General features: G+C 45.3%; 1 protein-coding gene across 3 annotated transcripts in view; it reads right to left on the bottom strand.

Moving 5' to 3' along the window:
- The window catches only part of LOC138569529 (cytochrome P450 3A21-like), a 542,158-nt gene that overhangs the window by 86,117 nt on the left and 436,362 nt on the right, over window positions 1-19,679 (bottom strand). For all 3 annotated transcript variants that reach the window (XM_069647584.1, XM_069647582.1, XM_069647583.1), the window contains one exon: window positions 2,621-2,708. In XM_069647584.1, the coding sequence (XP_069503685.1) occupies window positions 2,621-2,708 (88 nt within the window). The remainder of the gene's footprint in view (window positions 1-2,620; window positions 2,709-19,679) is intronic.

The raw sequence follows: 19,679 nt of genomic DNA on the forward strand, positions 1-19,679 counted from the left end.
TTCAGCCAAGAAGCTGAAAAGCAACAACAAGAACAAACTTAAAAGAATTCCAACTAAGTGATGGAAATTATTATTCAAACAAGATCTATGTATATAGGAATGTAACAAAATGCCATTTTCTACATTTTACACAGTCCCAACTATTGTATTACTTCTACATGCTTCCACTAGTTCATCAAAATTATCATTCTGTAAAATATGCACCAGGAAAGGCTTATTATAACAGGACACTAACTCTCCTTCCACAACCACTTAATCTAATTATTGACTATTTTCAACACATCTTAAGGTTAATGGGATTTCTGTCGTGCTTCTCCACACTCATTAAGGAAACCTAATATAACTTCTTTGTCCTAAACAGCCTCTTTTATCTCATAGTTGTCTACAGTCATCCTCTTCCCTTCCACCCTGAAATACTCCCTTCTGCACCCTCTTCTTAAGAAACCCTCTGCCGACCCCTCCTGCCTAACTAACTATCGCTCAATCTCCACCACTCATTTCCTGGGCAAATTCCTGGAAAAGCTGGCCATCTCCCAGCTTAATATTCACACTGAATCTGTTGGTTGTCTCCATGACCATCAGGCTGGCTTAAGAACTGCCAGAAGCACGGAAACAGCTCTCCTGAACATCCGTGAAGACCTGCACTCCAACCTTGATTCTAACACCCCCTGTGTCCTCATCTTACTTGATCTCTCTTCTGCCTTTGATACGTTCATCCAAGCCATCCTGCTCAACCGTCTCTGTGATAACCTTTGTATCATTGATCAGGCCCTGGCGTGGCTGACTTCTTTCCTCTCTGATCGACCTCCCAAGTCCAGGTTGGGTCCTTCCTCTCCTTTATCTCGATCTCTTACTGTGGTGTTCCCCAGGGGTCTAACCTCTCTCCCTGGCTGTTCAATCAATATCTGGCACTTCTTGCCCACCACATTGCCGCCCTCTGCCCCAACTTTCAGTGCTATGCGGATGACACTCAACTCATTTTCAGGCTCCCTTCCGCCACCTCTTCTCCTTCTCTCATCTCTGACTGTCTGTCTGCTATCCAGGAGTGGTGTGCCGCCAATGATCTCTGGCTTAATGCCAGTAAGACCGAGATTCTCCTCATCAGCACACCTGCTCCCTCCTTTCCAGTCACTCTCTGGCCCGCCTCTCTTGGCCCTCTTCCTGCTCCCACCTGTGAAGCTAAAAACTCTGGGGTTATCTTCGGCTCCACACTTTACTTCTCTCCTCACATCTCTGATGTCTCTAAGAAGTCACACTACCAGCTGCACCTCCTCAGAGGTATCCTTACTTTCCTCTCCTTCCCCTAGAAGCTCACTGTCTCCAGAGATCTGGTTCTTTCTAGGCTGCACTTCTGCAACAGCCTCTTTCTAAATCTGCCTGCCTCTACCCTCTGCCCTCTGCAACTCATCCAAAACAGGGATAGCAGAGAATCAGGGACGTATAAGTGGTACAAGGGAGTGGGGATCAAGACTGAGATGAGCGATCAGTGATTGGTTAGAGGATCTTTAGAGAGCAGTTCCTTCCTGAAGTGTAGGATGCAGGGAGCCTTCCATGTCTGCATTGGTAACTTGTTCCAGAGGGAGCAGAGCAGGAAAGGGCCAGTGTTCTGGGTTCTTTGCCCTCTTAAAGTGCTTTGTTTCTTGGTGGTGCACTGGTGAGTTTCCCAGCCAGGTAAAGTAATGATTTAGTTGTAATGGCAAGTGTAGGAAGTGCATCCAGTTTCTCATTTTGTTCAGACCTGTAAAACATGTTCTGATTGTGACTGCTTTGTAGGCAATGTAGGCTGTCTTGAACAGGAGGCAGGCTTAAAGGGGAACACAATGCAGGTCCTTGAGGATGGGGATGATGTAGTTGAAACTGTCTTAGCCCTATGATAGGGCATGCTGAAGCATGCTAGACTGCTTTCAGAGGGGCTAAGGTGGCATTTGGGACACCTGCAAGTAGGGCATTCCCACCAATCAGATGGGAGATGAGCAGAGCTTGGAAAACGGTTATAATACTCGAGGCAGGGATGAAGGCCTTGACTTTGGGGAGGAGCGTAAACCGGATCCATGCTGCTTTGGTCTTCTTGGTGAGGTTTCATGTTCAGAATATACAGAAGGGTATGTGTCCAAATTACCAGGAAACCTTTGGGTCTTGTTTACCATACATACAATGATTTGGTCAAAGCTTAATTCTTCCATTTCAGTATCAGGCATTGCATGCTTTGTGGTTCAGGAGTGGAGATAATGGTATTGTTGGCAAAAACAATACTTTTACTTTGAAAATGACCAAACTGGGGGGAAACAGCCACATTACCCTTAATCCATCTATTCAATCGGTCTTACTTTGACATCCTTGGGGTTGTGCTTCCTCCGTATTTCTTGCATTTAATGAAAAATAGCTAGCCCTTCTGCGTTTATCACCTCCTGCTCTACTCCGCCACCAGAATTAATCTAACCTGGGCATACATTTGCAAAAGCAGCACCGTAAATTTTCGATGTGTTGTGATACTGTAGGAAGTTACTAGTCTACAATTTCTTATTACCAAACACCAGGATGATCCTCACTGAGGTAACACATAGCAGATCGTTCCATTTAAACACCCCACTACTTTTGCATGCTATGCTGTGTGTATTACCTTTGTAGCCGTGTTTGGCTTGGTCACTTTCATGGATGTCATCTGTTATTTGGGAATCGACCATCAGCTGCATAAAATCCACCCGATCCTGCAAAGAAGAGAAAAGTGAATTTACAGTGAACGAATGTGATCATTTCTATAAAGCGCACTGTGTGGAGAACCAGCTCTTGATTGACTGCAATTAATTATCGCTCTGCAGACATTAGGGATATGTGCTTTATTCGTATAGTGCACTGTATTTTTAGGTTAACTGGCTATTTTATTCCTAACAAATATTAATAAAAAAACAGCACATTAAATAACAACCATCCGAAATGGAAATATATCCATCAATAAACACTAAGAACTTTACGAATTCTTTTTGGCAATATTAATAAAACAAATATGAAGTTAACTATTATCTTTTAAAATATAGAGTTAATTTATAAAATATAACATATATTATTACATCTAAGCTAAAAGCTAAAACAGTATAGAGTTATTGAACCTTATTATAAATTTGGCGGTGCAGGATAAAAAAGGCGATAATTCTGTTACTGCCACTTGTCCCACACCGCCAAACTTGTAATCAGGCCCAATCGACCTCATTACATTCTAAATCCACTGATTTTCAGAGGAAAAGTGGGCGATTCAACACCAGCGGTAAACATGCCGAAAGCTCCCATGGAGTGCAATAGATTCCACAAATGGGGAGTTACCATCACTTATAATCCCATGGAAACTCCACGCGACCAAGTGGCGGTAACAGTAATTCCACCAGATTAGTAATGAGGCCCATATTAGCTTTCTCTGTACAATGTCAAGTTAAGATAAACAAGAACACTGCATATCTAAAACAATCAAAGAACATATATTTCATGACAACGGAAAACATACAAACAACATACATCTACAATAGGAGAAGGGAAGACATACAGGTTAACATACATATCTAAATATAAGCACCAAAATAAAATAATGATGCATCTATAACAAATCTCATACTATTATATAGTCGAATGACTACTGTTTAAAAATATAATGATGCCATTTACAATCATACTTTACCATTAAATTAGGTGTTCCAGCAAGACTTTTTTCTATTCTGTGTATTTTACAAATAGCATTCCATTGTGCTTTTATACTAATATTATGAAGTTGTTTCCAATAATTTTGGAGCTAACCAATTAGAAAAATTGGAAAAAAAACCTGAAGTTAAATGGTCAGGTCCCAGTGCAATACTCTTTCTTTTTAGATTACAAATTGCTGCTTTAATTTCCTCTATGGAGATTGTCCTGTGCAAAGAATTAAGATCGCATTGTGAGTATGCGTTAAATGTATTGCATTCAGAAAATTATTTATATCAGGATTAGCATTCACAGGTTCAGATGTGTAAAGATCTTTATAATAATTTGTACAGACCTATAGGATATCCTTGTGTGGCGTGACACACCTACCTAATTTTTGATAGCTGAAACTATGGAGCACTCCTTCCAGAAATGTTAAATATGAAGCAAGGAATGGAATCGTTTTATTTCAATATTCATAAAAGTTTGCCTCATATTTTGTTTTTCAAAATCACAATTTTATTGCAGGTTTCTGATAGTGTGAACAGAGGCAAACATAGAATAGACCCATCAAACCAAATAGGCCAAAACCTTATACAGTAATTACGCCTGTCAGAGAGCAGTTAGATAAACTCCAGATTCGAGATGGGTCTGAAAGAGCAGAACGATGAGGTCTCAGAGGGCACATGGGTAGGTTCTTGGAGATTTAATGGTTGCATTACACTTAATCAGAGCTGACTGCATTATGACTAAGTGATTGTTACCACCATCTTAGAAGGGGCAAAGCACATTTTACATGCCAAAATAAGCACAAGGGCGGAATTCACCTGATAAAAGACTCAATTAGGAAAACATTAATTTTGCAGCTTGCATGTATTAGAAACAACCCCCTGGCAGGGAATAAAACATACAAGGCAATGGGCCTCATTATAAGTTTGCCGGTCCAGTAACAATGGTACCGGTAAGCTTGCGGGTACCATTGTTACCGGACCGGCACACTCTGAGTTCTGCTCGTGGGTGCCGGCACCCGCTAGCAGACCATGTCAGATACACCGGCACCATTCCTGAATGGTGCCGGTGCATCCGGCCTCCCCATTCACATTGAGCCCTATGGGACTCGAATGGGAATGGGGAGCATTTTTATCCGGTGCCGGGAATGGGCACTTACCGGGTCCGGCAGGGCTGTAACGACCCTGTTAGGTAGAATCACCTGCAGTACACTTGAGGAACACTACAGGCAATTAAGACTACAAGTGTCAGTACAATTTCACCTTTGGTACACGCCTGTAGTACACAGTTATGTGGTAGCAGTGGCTGAGCAGCCAGACTTATCTCAAGAGTTGAGTGAGCAGTAGAACAAATTACACAAAGGACCAACTAATACAGTGATTCAAATAGACACTTACTCAAGGTTTCTTGGTAAAAGAATATACATTTATTTACTCAGTCAGTTAGAAAACAAACATTACATTAGCACAAGCAGCTCAATATCACACACTAATAAACCACAAAAGTCCAACCGGTAAGTAAATGAACAAGTTTAGCTCCAAAATGAAGTCGGAGCAAAATGGCACTTCAGATACTTGATAAAGGAGGGAAAAGACAATGTTATAAGAATAGACAGCCCAAATACATTCATAGGCAGGGCAAAGGGTTTCAGTTATATACAACCAGCAATTGTTCTCAATAAGCCTGGGCCAAAGTCAATGGTTCAGAGTCTTTTGTATAGGATAGCACAGTTCTGGTAAGTAACGGTTAAGTCTTTGCCACAGAGATTAGAAGAATTTGGCTAGGTGAAAAGTTTGACGAATGTTTAGGGAAGGACAAGCCTCGTAGTTGAGGAAAGTTTCACACACTTTCTCGATGGCCAAAAAGATTTCCGGACCGTGTTTGCACAGTACCTTGTCAATGAAGAAAGCTGTAGCTGAGGAAGTTGTTCCTGGCAGTTCCAGCAGATCTCGCTGTTCCTAGGCTTCTGTCGTGGGGACAAGAAGGGGGATGTCAGGAGGTTCCTGCACTGCCCAGGGAAGAGGCCAAAAGCTGTAGCAAGACGTTGGTTTAAGGTGCGAGTGCCTTAAAGTCCACGAGCTGGTTTCCTTCCCTCTGGCTATCCGGTTTTCAACAGCACTCTGATGAAAATTCGACCAGATGGGGATGGTGTCCAGGTGGCTTGCGAGTTGGTTGCTCCCACCAAACTCAAGGGAAGAAGTTAACCTTGACGGGCTTCTGTGTCGTCAGAGTTTCAGGCAATTCGGACCTGCAGCAGGACTTCACCAGTTGTCCAGGAGTTGCAGCAGTCCTCTTCCTTCCTCTCCTCTTTGGTTGTTTCGTTCCAGTGGTTGACTCTACTTTCCAAGTTCCAGAGACCTGCTTTTAAACAGTTTTCCCCCATTCATTAAGCCTGGCTGTCACTCAGGGTGGCTGCCGGACAGCCAGCTGGCCAATCATGCCAGAGTACATTCAGGTCTCCTAGGAGACTAAGCACTGGGAGTTTCAGGCACCTCCCTCACATCCTGTCCACCCCAGACACTCAGGCGCTTCAGCACTGAAGCCCGCCAAAGGCCAACGAACAAAGGGACCAAACCTGGTTTGGCGCGCAGAGACGAACACAAGAAGGACCTTTCCTAAAAGAAAAGGCAAAAAAAGATGACTGGAGTCTGCTTTTACAGATAGGTCTTGAAAAACATGGCTGACCTGATTTTTAGCTGCCGTTGTTAGCCGTCGGGAGAAATTATGGTAGTTTGATCTAAACCACTGCCACCAGCCATTTAAAGTAGGAAAGGGTAACATTTTACTGTTACATGAGTGTTTTGACTCAGGGGAAGCTAGGCAACCCCTAGAGCACTCTATAGGAAGATAGTGTGTACTGGGTCAGTACATTTAAAGAGACTAGTAAAGTCAATTTAACTTTACATGCTCTGGGAGACAGTCGTCAGTCCCAGAGAAGATATTTAAACCTTGGGGAGTCTGAAAGACACCCCTGTGCCACTGCACTGAAGGTGCTGTGTGACACACAGAAAAAGATGATGCCATGGAGTTTGTTTAAAACCCAAAACCAAAGAACACAAAAGTAACACACATATCAAAATACATGAAAGAGTGGGAAAAAATGGCTCACACTCTCTCCAGGTAAAAAATCAAACCCTAGAAATCCAGCAAAGTTGCTGGGGGTCTCAAAAGGTAAGGGAAATTAGCACATTTTTAGAATTCTCCCTAACAGACCCAGTAATTGCCCATTCCCGGGCGCCGGGAAAAAAATGATACCGGTGGCAGCCATGCCAGTTTTACCGGCACAGCTACCGCCAGTCTCATCATGAGGCCCAATATCTCTTGAGAAAAAAGTGGTTCTTAACTAAAATGTGAAGGAAGATACTACCCATAGCACTAGTGATTGCACTTGGGAAGGTAGATGAGTCAGTAATTGGTAAAACATGTATGCAAATAAACACATACACAGGTGTGCACCCACATGGAGAGAGAATACACATTACAGAGGGTTCCAGACAGGGGATACATGTTGGTGAGGGAAAGGCAGTCTGACGTCTGGTCTACAAACACATTTCTTTTGCAAAGCATTTTTTGGCTATTTTAATGGCAGCTTAAAACAAGACTGCTGCCACCAATTCTGAAGGAGGGAGAGTTCAGATATCCCTACCAACATTTGCCTTTCTTCTCCTGATAGTGGTTAAACGGATGGCACTAGCAGTACAAAGGCATATTGCACAAGTATGGTGGATCAGGCAAAACTACACGGAAAGAAGAGAAAACAAAGAAAGCTAGAAGCCAGATTAGAATGAAAAATGCACCCATGACAAGACATGTTACTGGTTAATTGCTCTATGTCACTAATATTGTGCATGTCGTGTCCACCCTCTCCACCCACACCCCTCCTCTTCCCTCTCCATCTGTGCTTGCTGACCTAAAAAGGAGTTTAGCCACCCTCCCACCATCCTTCTCGTCCTTTCCTCTTTTCACCCCTTACGAGGTTGCGAGACAAGTCCGATCTATGAAAGCCTCTTCAAAACAGGTTCATCCCTGTTCCTCTAAAACCATCAAGGACCACATTGACACCCTTGCTCCGGCCCTTGCTGATTTTTGCAACCACTCATTTGCCTCTGGATCCTTCCTCTCCCCTCTGAAGCACTCCTTTGTGCATCCTCTTCTCAAGAAACCCACAGCTGATCCTTCTTGTCCAGCTAACTATCACCCAATTTCCATTACTCGCTTTCTTGGCAAACTCCTGGAAAAGTTTGCCATCTCTCAGCTTAACCTTCATTCCAATTCTGTTGGCTGTCTCCATGACCACCAGTCTGGCTTCAGAGCTGCCAGAAGCACGGAAACTGCTTTCCTGAACATCCGTGAAGATATGCTCTCCAACCTTGACTCTAACATTCCCTCTGTCCTCATCCTCCTCGATCTCTCTTCTGCCTTCGACACGGTCAACCATACTATCCTGCTCAACCGTCTCCGTGAAAACCTGGGTATCACTGATCAGGCTATGGCCTGGCTGACCTCTTTCCTCTCAGATCGACCCTCCCAGGTCCAACTTGTGTCCTTCCTTTCATCTATCTTCCTCTTTGCCTGTGGTGTTCCCCGGTGGTCTAACCTCTCGCCCGGGCATTTCAACTAATATCTGGCAACTCTCGCCCACTGCATTGCCATTTTCTGCTCAAATTTCCATTGCTACGCTGACGACACAACTCATTTTCAGGCTGCCCTCTGCCACCTCCTCTCCCTCTCTCATCTCTGATTGCCTAACTGCCATTCAAGATTGGTGTGCCGCCAATGATCTTTGTCTGAATGCCAGCAAGACTGAGATCCTCCTCATCGGCACACCTTCACCATCCTTTCCCCTCAGTCTCTGGCCGGCCTCCCTTGGCCCTCCTCCTACCCCCACCTGCGAGGCTAAGAACCTCGGGGTCATCTTTGACTCCTCCCTTTCCTTCTCCGCCCACATCTCTGAGGTCTCTAAAAAGTCTAATTTCCGACTGCACCTCCTCAGAGGTACTCTGCCTTTCGTCTCCTTCCCCCAGAAGCTCATGGTATCCCAAGCTCTGGTTCTCTCTAGCTTGGACTATTGTAAAAGCATCTTTCTAAATCTACCTGCCTCTACTCTCCGCCCTCTGCAACTAATCCAGAACAGGACTGCGAGACTTGTCCTTGGCCTCAAGCCCTGGGATCGTATCTCTCCAGCTCTGAAACCTCTCCACTGGCTCCCAGTGGATGCAAGGATTAAATTCAAAACCCTCTGCATTGTACACAAGGCTTTCTGGGGCCTGGGTCCAAAATACCTTCAGCTATCCCTCTGCAAATACCTCCCCTCTCGAGCTCTTTGCTCCTCTACCTCCAACTCCCTCAGTGTCAGTCGTTTTTCTTCGAAACAAGCTGGGGGTAGATCTCTGTCTTCAGCTGGGGCCTCCCTCTGGAACAGCCTCCCTGCCACTCTAAAACTTATGGAGAACCATCTCTGGTTCCGGAAGCATCTCAAGACCTTCCTCTTTTCTTCTGCCTTCGCTCCCCCTCTCCCCTGTTGATCTGTTCTCTCTTGGCACCATGCACCTGGCCACCCTTTGTCCTTTGGGCCCAGGTACCTGCTCATCCTGCCACCCTCCCGCACTGCCTGTGGGCCACCCCTTGCACTGGGGTCTGTATCTGTACCCATAAAGCCCCCCCTTTTCTTCCTGCACTTATCAGACCTACCCTGTCTGCTGCCTTAAACCTAGCACTTGCAAATTACTGGCTGCATTACCACTGTTTGTTGCCTTTATTATTTATTTATTGTTATTTATCTGTTTCTCCTCTGCTTCGCACTTTCCACCTCTCCCCATTCCATGCACTTTTCCCCTCCCCCCTCTCCCATGCACTTGCGCGTTCGCAATTTCACTGGGCCTAGTAAGATCTCTGTTTTGTTCTCCCCTGTTCCCCTCCCTTGCCTTGTCGCGCTCTGAAACACTTGTGTACGAGCGCAATAGAAATAAAATATCAATCAATAGCAATCAATCATTTATTTTTTTACTAGAATTTGAAAGGGTGCAAACTATACAAACTGCTAGGATTGTGATATTGTGTTTTTCATGCTTATACATTATTGTATTTATAACTTTAATATCATTGTATCATATTTGCTCAAATGAAAGATTTATACATTGAGGGGCACACGTGCAAAGAAAATACATTCATTATAAATTCTCCTGAAACGGACACCATTTTATCTGAAACACAATCATAAAAAAAACATTTCTTTTTGTGCTGCTTTTGTTGCAGTACTTCTAGAACTAGCCGTTAAAGTGATCTCGTCATGGTTCAATGCCAGCTCTGTCACTGCGTTTGACTCCCTCCTCCCTGATGGCTAAAAGATCCTCTCCAAGCCTCGGCCAAACCAATCTAGTGGTGGAGTGCCCCCATCTTCCCTGAGTGGGTCCCTACCTCTCTTATAGCCACGGAGCCCTACTCCTCCTTTGAACGTGTTGTATGCAAGCTTGGTGTCTCTCAGACTTTCTACCACTATCTACAAGACCGCTGGCCCTGTGCCTGTCTTCCTTTTGGAATGGGCTGACTTTAACTCCTCTCTTTTGACTTCTACCTCTAAACATCTCCTCTATGGAGACTTCAACATCCACCTTGACTCCACTGTTTCTGCCTCTACACTCTTTCATGATCCCTGTAATTCACTCTCCCTCACTATTTTCCCTTCCGGCCCTATCCATTCTACCAAAAACACTCTTAATGCCTTCATCCCATCTGATCACCCTTTCTCCAACCATCTCACTACCCCTCTCTCCTGGTCTGACTAGTCTCTCCTCTCTTCTCATCTGGCACCTCTCTGCCCCCTGACTGAGCCTCCACCGGCAATTCCAGTGTCCTTCGCGGTCATCTGACCCATGAAACGAACGTCAGCTGCTGCGTTTGCCTCCACCTTCATCCCTCCTCCTTCCCCTCCTCTTGACTCTCCCACGGTCAATGCCAATCTTCATCTTTCTGTCGTTAACACTCTTGACATCCTTGCATCTATCATTAGGAGCCAACTGAAACCTGCCTCCAAGCGTAACAGCTGGTATGACTCTGATCTAGCCACTCTGAAACGCAAATGTAGAGTTGGTGAACGGAAGTGGCAGACCTCGGGTTCATCCTCTGACAAACTGGCCTGTCGCCTACTACAAAAGCAATTCTGTCTCTCTATCCATTCGAAAAAGATGGCCCACATCCAGACCTGTATCTCTGGAGCCTATAACAACATGGCTGAACTATTCAAAATCTGTAAGGAACTAGCCAATGCATCATCAGTCTCCACCTCGCCTCTTCCTTCTCAGGCCCTCTGTACTGCACTGGCCACCCATTTCACCTCTAAAGGTCAGCACATTCTAACCTCTCTCTCTTCTTCCCCTTCCTCCACTCCTCCCCCTGTCCCCTGCTTCCCTTGACCTCTCTTCCAATCCCACCCTCTCTCTCCTCGTTCTCACCTATCACAACGGATGATGTCTCTAGAGTAGTGCACTCTATGAAGGTCTCATCCAAACAGGTGTCTCCCTGTTCCTCCAGAACTATAAAGGACAACATCTCATGACTCACTCGAGCACTTGCTGACTTCTGCGACCACTCCTTACCTTCTGGCTCTTTCCCTTCCACTCTCAAGCACTCCCTTGTGCACCCCCCTCCTAAAAAAGCATTCAGCCGACCCCTCGTGTCAGGCCAACTACTGGCCTAGCTCTACAACACATTCCTTGGGAAACTCCTGGAGAAGTTGATCTTCCCTCAACTGTCCCAAAACACTGAGTTAGTTGGTTGTTTACACAACCATCAATCTGGATCTTGAACACCTATTGAGAACTGCTCGCAAATCTTGACTCTAACTCTCCTGCTGTTCTCATTCTCTGTGACCTCTCTTCCACCTTTGACAGGGCCAACCATTCTATCCTCATAAAGCGGCTCCATGATACTCTTGGTATCTCAGACCGGGCAATGGATTGGGTGACCTCCTAACTCACTAATCACCCTTCCCAGGTGCTCCTGGGCTCCTTCTCCTCCACCACCACTGTGTCTAATTGTGGTGTTCCCCAGGGCTCCATTCTCTCGCCTTGGAACTTCAACGTCTACCTTGCACCTTATTGCTCAGCCGATCTCTGCCTTCTCTCTTCATTTTGAGAGTTACGCAGATGGCGCACAACTCTTCTACAAGTTCCCCTTTTCTTCCTCTTCTTCCTCCTCCATCATCCCTGAATGCCTGTCTGCTATTCAGTCTTGGTGCACCTCCAATGATCTCTCTGTCTGAATGCCAGTAAGACCAAGATTCTTCCTATTGGGGCACCTGTTCCCCGTTTCCCTCCTGCATTCTGGCCGCCCTCTATGGGCTCACCTCCACTCCTTCCACTGAAGCCTGAAACCTTGGGTTCATATTCGATTCCTCTCTCTCCTTTACTCCTCACATTTTGGACCTTTCCAAGAAGGCCCACTTTCAACTTCACCTCCCTTTCCTCACCTTCCTCCAGAAGCTCAATGTCTTTCGAGCACTGGTCCTCTCCAGGCTAGATTACTGTAACAGCCTCATCCTTAACCTAACTCTTTATTCACTCGGCCCTGTTCAATTTATCCAGACTAGGGCTCCAAGTCTTATCTATGGCCTCAAGCCCAGGCACTGTGTCTTTTCAATTTGAAAATCTCTCCACTGGCTCCTGGTGAACGCAGGGATCAAATTCAAGACCCTTTGCATCGCCCACAAGACTGTTTGGGGCCTGGGACCACACAACTTGCAGCTCTTTATTTATTTATGTATCTAATTTTTTTTTATAACGTGATTCATACCTGAGTTTGGTGTCTAAGTGCGGATCCGGGATTCAAACCTCTGTAGCTCTGCGTGGTCTTGCTTCCAAGACCAGCATGTTGCCCCTGTGTTATCCTCCGTTCTCTCTCTTACTAAATGCTCTCCTTCCAGATGCCTTTGATCTTCTCACTCCAACTCTCTGCTGATCAAACGTTTCTCCAAGCAGATAGCTGGGGGCAGATCTCTCGTCTCAGCTGGCTCCCTCCTATGGGACAGTTTCCCTCTCTCTCTCCATCTAGAACCGGTCCACCTCAAGTTCCGTAAACAACTCAAGATCTTTCACTTCTCCACTTCCTTCCCGCTCCCCCTCCTGTACTAACCATCCCCTCTATTGCTGAGATTGGTGGCCTGGTCCCTCAGGAGTCCATAGGGTCCTGGCCTTCTGCCCAATTGTCACCAGCACCCCCCCAACGTACAGCCCTCTGGGCCCACACCGGCCTGTCAGGTGGCTGCCTCTGCCCCGCACTTACCAGTTGGGCGGAAGACTTCCCTCTCGCTTGGGACATCTCCACCCTTGCACTTACCTGTTGCCGCCCCAACAGGCACCTCTGGCATTTCCCCCCCTGGGGGTCCCTAATAGCACTTACCCCCATTCCCCCACCCCTTTTTTGTATTTTTTTGTTTTGTTCTTTTTCTGTTCACTGCACTTGCATGTTCTGAATGTCACAAGGCCTAGTAGGACTGCTGTTTGATTCTATTTATTCATTGTCATGTTCATTGTTTATTTGCTCCCTTGTTCCCCTTCCCTATTTCATTGTGATGCTGTCTTGTTGTATAGCGCCTTATAAATATCCAATAAATAAAATTTCAATAAATTAATTTCTCTTGTCACTGCAGAGACAGATGGAAGAGCTCCCTCTGTTTATTCAAAGGTGGAATAAATGATCTACGCGCTTTGATGAGCTAGGTGGAAACTTCATCCCCGATCATTAAATCCTTTTTGAGAAACCCTAGCTTGAAATGCATTTATTAATCATTATCTCTTTTGGAAGGACCTCCAACAGCTTTCATAGCCAGCAGCTATCAGCTGTAATACTATTAGCAAATAGGCTGAGGCCCGCATGATGTTTCAGTCCAGGAAAAATGTCTGTGTTTCAAACGCAGTGCGCACAGGGTATGAATATTCTTTCAGCACAGTAAATACAACATACATGGCTACCACAAAAAGGCCATACAAACATGGCTACCACAAAAAAGTAAATGGAGTTGCATGCAAAGGGAAGAGGTGCCTGTCTACCTGTAAGGTGTGAGCTGCCTGGTACCATAGATGCATCTGAGAGACTAAGGCATAGTGAGACTATAGAAAAGAAGGTGCAGGGTATGCGCCACCATCAATGTAGGCTCATATGCACTGGCTTGTGTAGGAGCGTGGTAAGAGGTGGTGGGCTTTTGGTTGGTGCCAAGGCAGAGATGAGGCCAGGTGTGGACTAACCCTGCTGTGTTTTCACGTTTCTGGTTAAAGTCCACTTTCTGAGCAACCTCATTGGCTAGGCCACACACGGAATTCCATTCCGACTGCTAATTGTTCTTTCGCCTGGACGGAGTATTCCACATTTCTCGTCAATTGTTTAATCTCGGAGGCAGTGTTCATGCAGTGATACTCTATCCTGCCTACCATCAACTTTGACCAGTCTCCTCTATTCGGTGAAAGTGAACAACTGCTATATTTGACATGATTTTCAGAGTCTTATGTTCAGTTGGACTTTCCACAGACTTCGTGGTGTGGCTGTAATCACAGTGAGTCAGAAACTCTACATACTTTGTAGCCAAAATTACGCATCTCACAGAGTTTGAGCTGGATTCAGAATAATCGCACAAGGGGAGTGCACATGATATTCCAGCTAGCACTAGGACCCTGGGGAAGCACAAAGGAGTCAAGAAGAATAGTTTCCACTAAGCAGTTGCATTAGTCTTTAATGAGTCTAATATGCCGTTAGTCATACATATATATCCTAGACTAGAGGCTTAGCTTTGATTGACCATGTGTAAGTAGCCATGCATGGAGGAATGTTTTGCACTAAAATGCCCCCTAGATGCTTCATGGCTAAACATGGTGAAGACATGCTTCATGGCTAAACAGGGTCAAGAAATCCTTAGAATCCGAGTTGCTTTGTAATCTCTGCTTATGCAGGGCACATATCTGCACACACATAATGGCCTATGCACAAATCAGGCACAACATGGGTAGTGTGGCGTTGTCAGTGTAAACGACGCATGCGCAAGCCTCGTTTTGGGTCGCGCATGCGCGTTTTGAATAAAGAATGTCCGTGCGGCAGTTGCTGCTGGGACCCTGGAAAGCACGGACGCATGTGTCATGTCTCAGTGATTGTGTGTGTGTGCGTGAGAGTACAGGGCGGCCTGAGGCACGGGCTCGCCCATCACAGGTAGTAAGGCATTAATGTGTCTTATTCTCCAAATCTGGAGGTTCTGTGTCGCTCTGCACAGCACAGAGGATCATTTAGATTCTGCATTCTCTACATTCTTGGATTCTCAACAAAGACTTGCCATGACTGTCGGTTACACCGCACTTGCAATAGTCGTTTGAGTGAGCCTGTGTTGTGGCAGACGAGGAAGCTCGTCCACCCACCAGTAAGTGGAGAGAGACCACTACACGCATGTCATCGCATCATTCTGCAGATAAGTACAGCTTGTTCCTGTGCATCGAAATCTTTCTATCTCATTTTTTTAAGAGCGCTGAGCAGGGTCTTGTCCCTTTAAACTCAGGCTCAATGACAAGCAATTTATGTACAAACTCATGTGCCAAAATCACGCCGCTGCAAAGCAACCTGGTAGCAGCCACATTTAGCTGGGGTTTTAAAGCATATTGACCTATGGATGTATTTCATATGTGATTAGAAAAAGGGGGGTTCCTGGCTACCTTGCAATTCTAATTTTTGGAATTCTCCACGCTCTTTTGAGGTTTCTTTTAGCAAGTGCAGGTTTATTTCACCATACGTGTGGACTCAGAGTCCTGGTAGTGGTCAGCCGACACGTGTTTCTACCTCATGGGTCTTTATCAAGGCATGGGTTGGTTGGATCAGGCCCCGGATGGGGTTCTGGATTAGTCTGTGGGGGTCCTGTGTGTTCACAGCGTTGGTCCTGATGGGCCTTGTGTGAGGAGTCCCAGGAGCGTTTCCTGCTGCAGTGTTTACCGATCACTCATATGTGCTCTAAATAGCATTTGGATCTCATTCAAACTGGAGTGTTGATGTAGAGGGGATGTTCTGGGTGACCGGGCAAGGCAGATCTGTGCACCAGCCTGCTATTTATTGCAGTCTGTCTTCACTGGCAACAATATGAAACATGGGCTTTTCCCACACTAACACCTGTTAATCACATCAGCACCCTTAGTTAATGCATTATATATGACCATCTAAACGAATATCACAGTACTCATTTGCCTAGGGAGGCAGATGTACCCACCCTACTCATCACATAGTGAGACCATGGCAGTGTAATTCACTGGGGACAGTGGATGTGCTTGGAGCCTACACGTGAAATCTGCTTTTCACCAGAGCGTACACAATAGCATGACGTCACCAATTAAAAGGTAACACTGTACCAAAACAAATACTGAATAGCTTTACTGTAAGAACTGGGCCTTATAGTCTGTTGTAAGGGAACATGTAAGGAACTGAAAGGGTTAAAGGAACGAGATGTAGCAGGAGGAAAGGGAGGAGCCTCAGGGTGGAAGAGGCGGCAGTTAGAATAAAGTTACAAGTTCAGATAAGGTGTGTCCTGTCATCCTTACATGGATATTGATATAAATGAAGTATAACAACTGGCGACGAGGATAAAAGCATTATCCTAACTAGCGTGCGAAGCAGCCGTCCTTACGTGTGCAGTATACGGTCCATCACGGCCATCCAGGCATCCTTCCGGGCAGGAGCCCATCCCTGCTGGGGCGGAGTGCCAGAGTACTTCCCAGCAAACAGAGCTGGCATCTTTGCACCAGAGGAGGTGCGCGACACGCAACGCACTAATGGAGACACAAAGGCCCCGCTCGTGCAGTTTGCGTTTCCCTCACCAGTGAGCCGCAGTGTTCTGTAGCATCGACAAAAGCCCTGCCCATGGACGTCCGCATAACCAGCCCACAGGACAGAGAGAGAGCCTCAATGGATGTGCACGCCCGTGCATTCACTCCAGGTGGAAATAAAAGTAATTGAACGTGGAGCGACCACGTGGTACTAACAATAAGGGGGAAAGGAGACAATTATCCAAACCATGCCCAAGAGGGGAAAGAAGCATTACCCAACAACACCCAGCAGCACACACACGTTTGAAGACTGGAACAACCACGAGTAGTCTTACATCGGCAGCAAGCTGTAGGGAGGGGCTAACAGAGCACTGCACACCACGAGACCCATCGAAGACAGGAGACCGGCAATCATGGTGGACCAAGCAGGAGGGTGAGGGGCAATACAACATACCACTGGCAGCATTGCATTTTTGAGGAAGCCAAGGCTATTCAGGACTACCTCTTGGTAATAGTGGACGAGTTCTCCAGATTCCCCATCGTGAAGCACATGCTGTTCATGTCATTCGCCCAGGCTGTCGGGGTCATAGACAAAGTGTTCAGTGAGTGGGGCATCCCCACCACAGTCAAAACGGACAATGGGCTGCCGTTCAGTGGCCAGGACTTTCACCGGTTTGCAAGACACATGGAGTTCTCCCACCATGGCATAACGCTGCTATGGCTACAAGCCAACGGAATGGCGGAGCGGTTTATACCATCAATAAAAAGGACCATCCAGAAGTCAACCATTGAGAGCCTGCCGATGCAGCAGGCCCTATGCCGCATGCTACATCATTACAGGAACACACCACATGCGGTGACCGGGGTACCACCCAGGGACCTGATGAGAGCATACCAGGCCAAGACACGCCTACCACAGGGGGTCCATAGACCCCAGAGGAAGCCGGATGACCGGGAACTCATAGAAGACGAGGTGAGAGACAAGAGATGCAATGGCAAAGGAAGCAGCAAAAGAAAGAACAGACCGGACATGTAATGCGAAGGTCAAGGAGTTCGAAGAAGGAGAAGAGGTGCTTGTGAAGCAGCAGATACAGAGGAAAATGGATGCAAGATATGACAGCACTCGCCTCAGAGTGACCGACATGAAAGGGACCCTGGTGACGGCCACCAACAACTAGAGGGCTATTACTAGGAATGTATAATTCTTCAAGCACTTCAGGCCAGGGCAAGATCCTGGGCAAGTCACAGGGACACCAGAGGAGGAAGGAGGAGAGCACGAGAAAGAAGTCTTGGCACCAGCAGAAAGGGGGGAAGAGGCTGATACAGAAGGGCGACCCAAGCAAACTATCAAAAGGCCCTGCAGACTCATTGAGGAGGTGTGACATGGACGTAAGGAGATATGTGAGGGGGAGGTGTTGTGAGGGAAGATGTAAGGAACCAAAAGGGTTAAGGGAATGAGATGTAGCAGGAGGAAAGGGAGGTTCCTCAGGGAGGTGGAGGCGGCAGTTAGAATAAAGTTACAAGTTCAGATAAGACCTGTCCTGTCATCCTTACATGAATATTGATACAAATGAAATATAACATACTCCAGCGTGAAGAAATACTGTGGTTAAAAAATATAGGTCTTAACAATGTTTATAATGGATGCTGTGTATGTTTGAAAATATGGTTTTATTTATGTTGAAATAAAACAGAGCTAATTGATATAGAATATATACCGTTTTTAAATTGTGTTACTTTTTAAGATTGTAAAACAACGATTGTTTTATTGTTTATTGATGTATAATGTATTTTGTAAAGGTTATTTTAGAGCCATATACAAATAAATAAATAAATAAATAAATAAAAATGTAACTTCCAGATTAGTAAAAAGCAAAAGGAACAATACAATTCAGACCAACATAGGCAATTGGTGAATTAATGTTAGACATTGGCACCTTGTGGTTGTATTGCTTTATTCCTCTGGAAATCAATATTTTCCAAAGGATATTGCGCTGTCGTTTTTGGCATGAGTGGTGAAATCATATTTCCTTTCATAAGTTCCTAAATCAAACTGTAGGTGAAATCATATTTCCTTTCATAAGTTCTTAAGTCAAACTGTAGGTGTAATTATGTTTCATACATGCATTTCAGAGGGAAGCCATTTGTTTGCTATTTTCTCAACTACAGTATGATGGGCATAAAGTGACCAGCAAAACCACAAACAGGATTTATGTAACGCTTTAAAGATATGCAAAAAGAGAATTACGAGTTCTAATTTTTCTTTAAGGGCCGCGTGAATGAGGTAGCAATAAGAAAAGCTATTTATTTTGTTGCATTTGTATTGATTAGAAATATGGAAAAGCCAATACCAGAAAGACTTATACAACATGAACCACTCATAAAGCTGAGTCTTCACATAAACGGGTGCTATACAGAAGGAGGGGTATAATTTGCTATTGGGGCATTGACTTGTGTCAATATAGAGCAACATTGTTACAGTTATGTGCTATATCTACAGTGATATGTCCCAGGAAGCAGGAAAGATCTAAAGAATGGTGGGGATGAAGATGATGTCACATGACAGCATGGGTGTTCCTTCCATGGAGAGGAAGTGGTTCATGATAGCCAATTGTAATCTCTGGACTTGGCAATGTTTTTATTTTTATTTTCTGGTGGTATTGTGTTCAAGTGGAAGTGTACCAGGGGTGAAAAGGAGTGAATCCGACAGGCAACACAGGCTAGATGATTATAATACACTCAGTTAACATTCTAACCCTAATGCATATTCAGTATTGGTACTGTAGGGGCTGACCCCTAATTACCTCAGCCTAAACCGGGGTCAACCACCTGAAGAACGAGTGGACGTTTTGTAGGTAAAGCAAGGTTGATTGTACAAACATCCAGGGAGCAGTTGGATAGTCCTGTGGAACCAAACCAACTCACATCTCAGACAACTACATCAGTGGATACATTTTTATACATAATTGGCAACCGTTCAACACTCCCAAATATGTTATTATCACCCACCCCCTCAAACATGATTGGTCAAAACATCTACAAAGAAGTTTCATCTTTTCCAAATTCATTCTTTCTCATTGGTCACTAACAATCTTTATGACTATCTTCAGCTCATGTTCAAAGTATGCCTTTACTGAGGATTGGTCCGTGGTAGATGGTGACATCATCCCCTCCCCTGCTAAAGTCCCACTCGCCTCATTTTGACTGGCTGCCTGGTTC

The sequence above is a fragment of the Ambystoma mexicanum genome, chromosome 2q (genome assembly GCF_040938575.1).
Source record: "Ambystoma mexicanum isolate Mex_15411 chromosome 2q, UKY_AmexF1_1, whole genome shotgun sequence".
Taxonomy (NCBI): Eukaryota; Metazoa; Chordata; class Amphibia; order Caudata; family Ambystomatidae; genus Ambystoma; species Ambystoma mexicanum.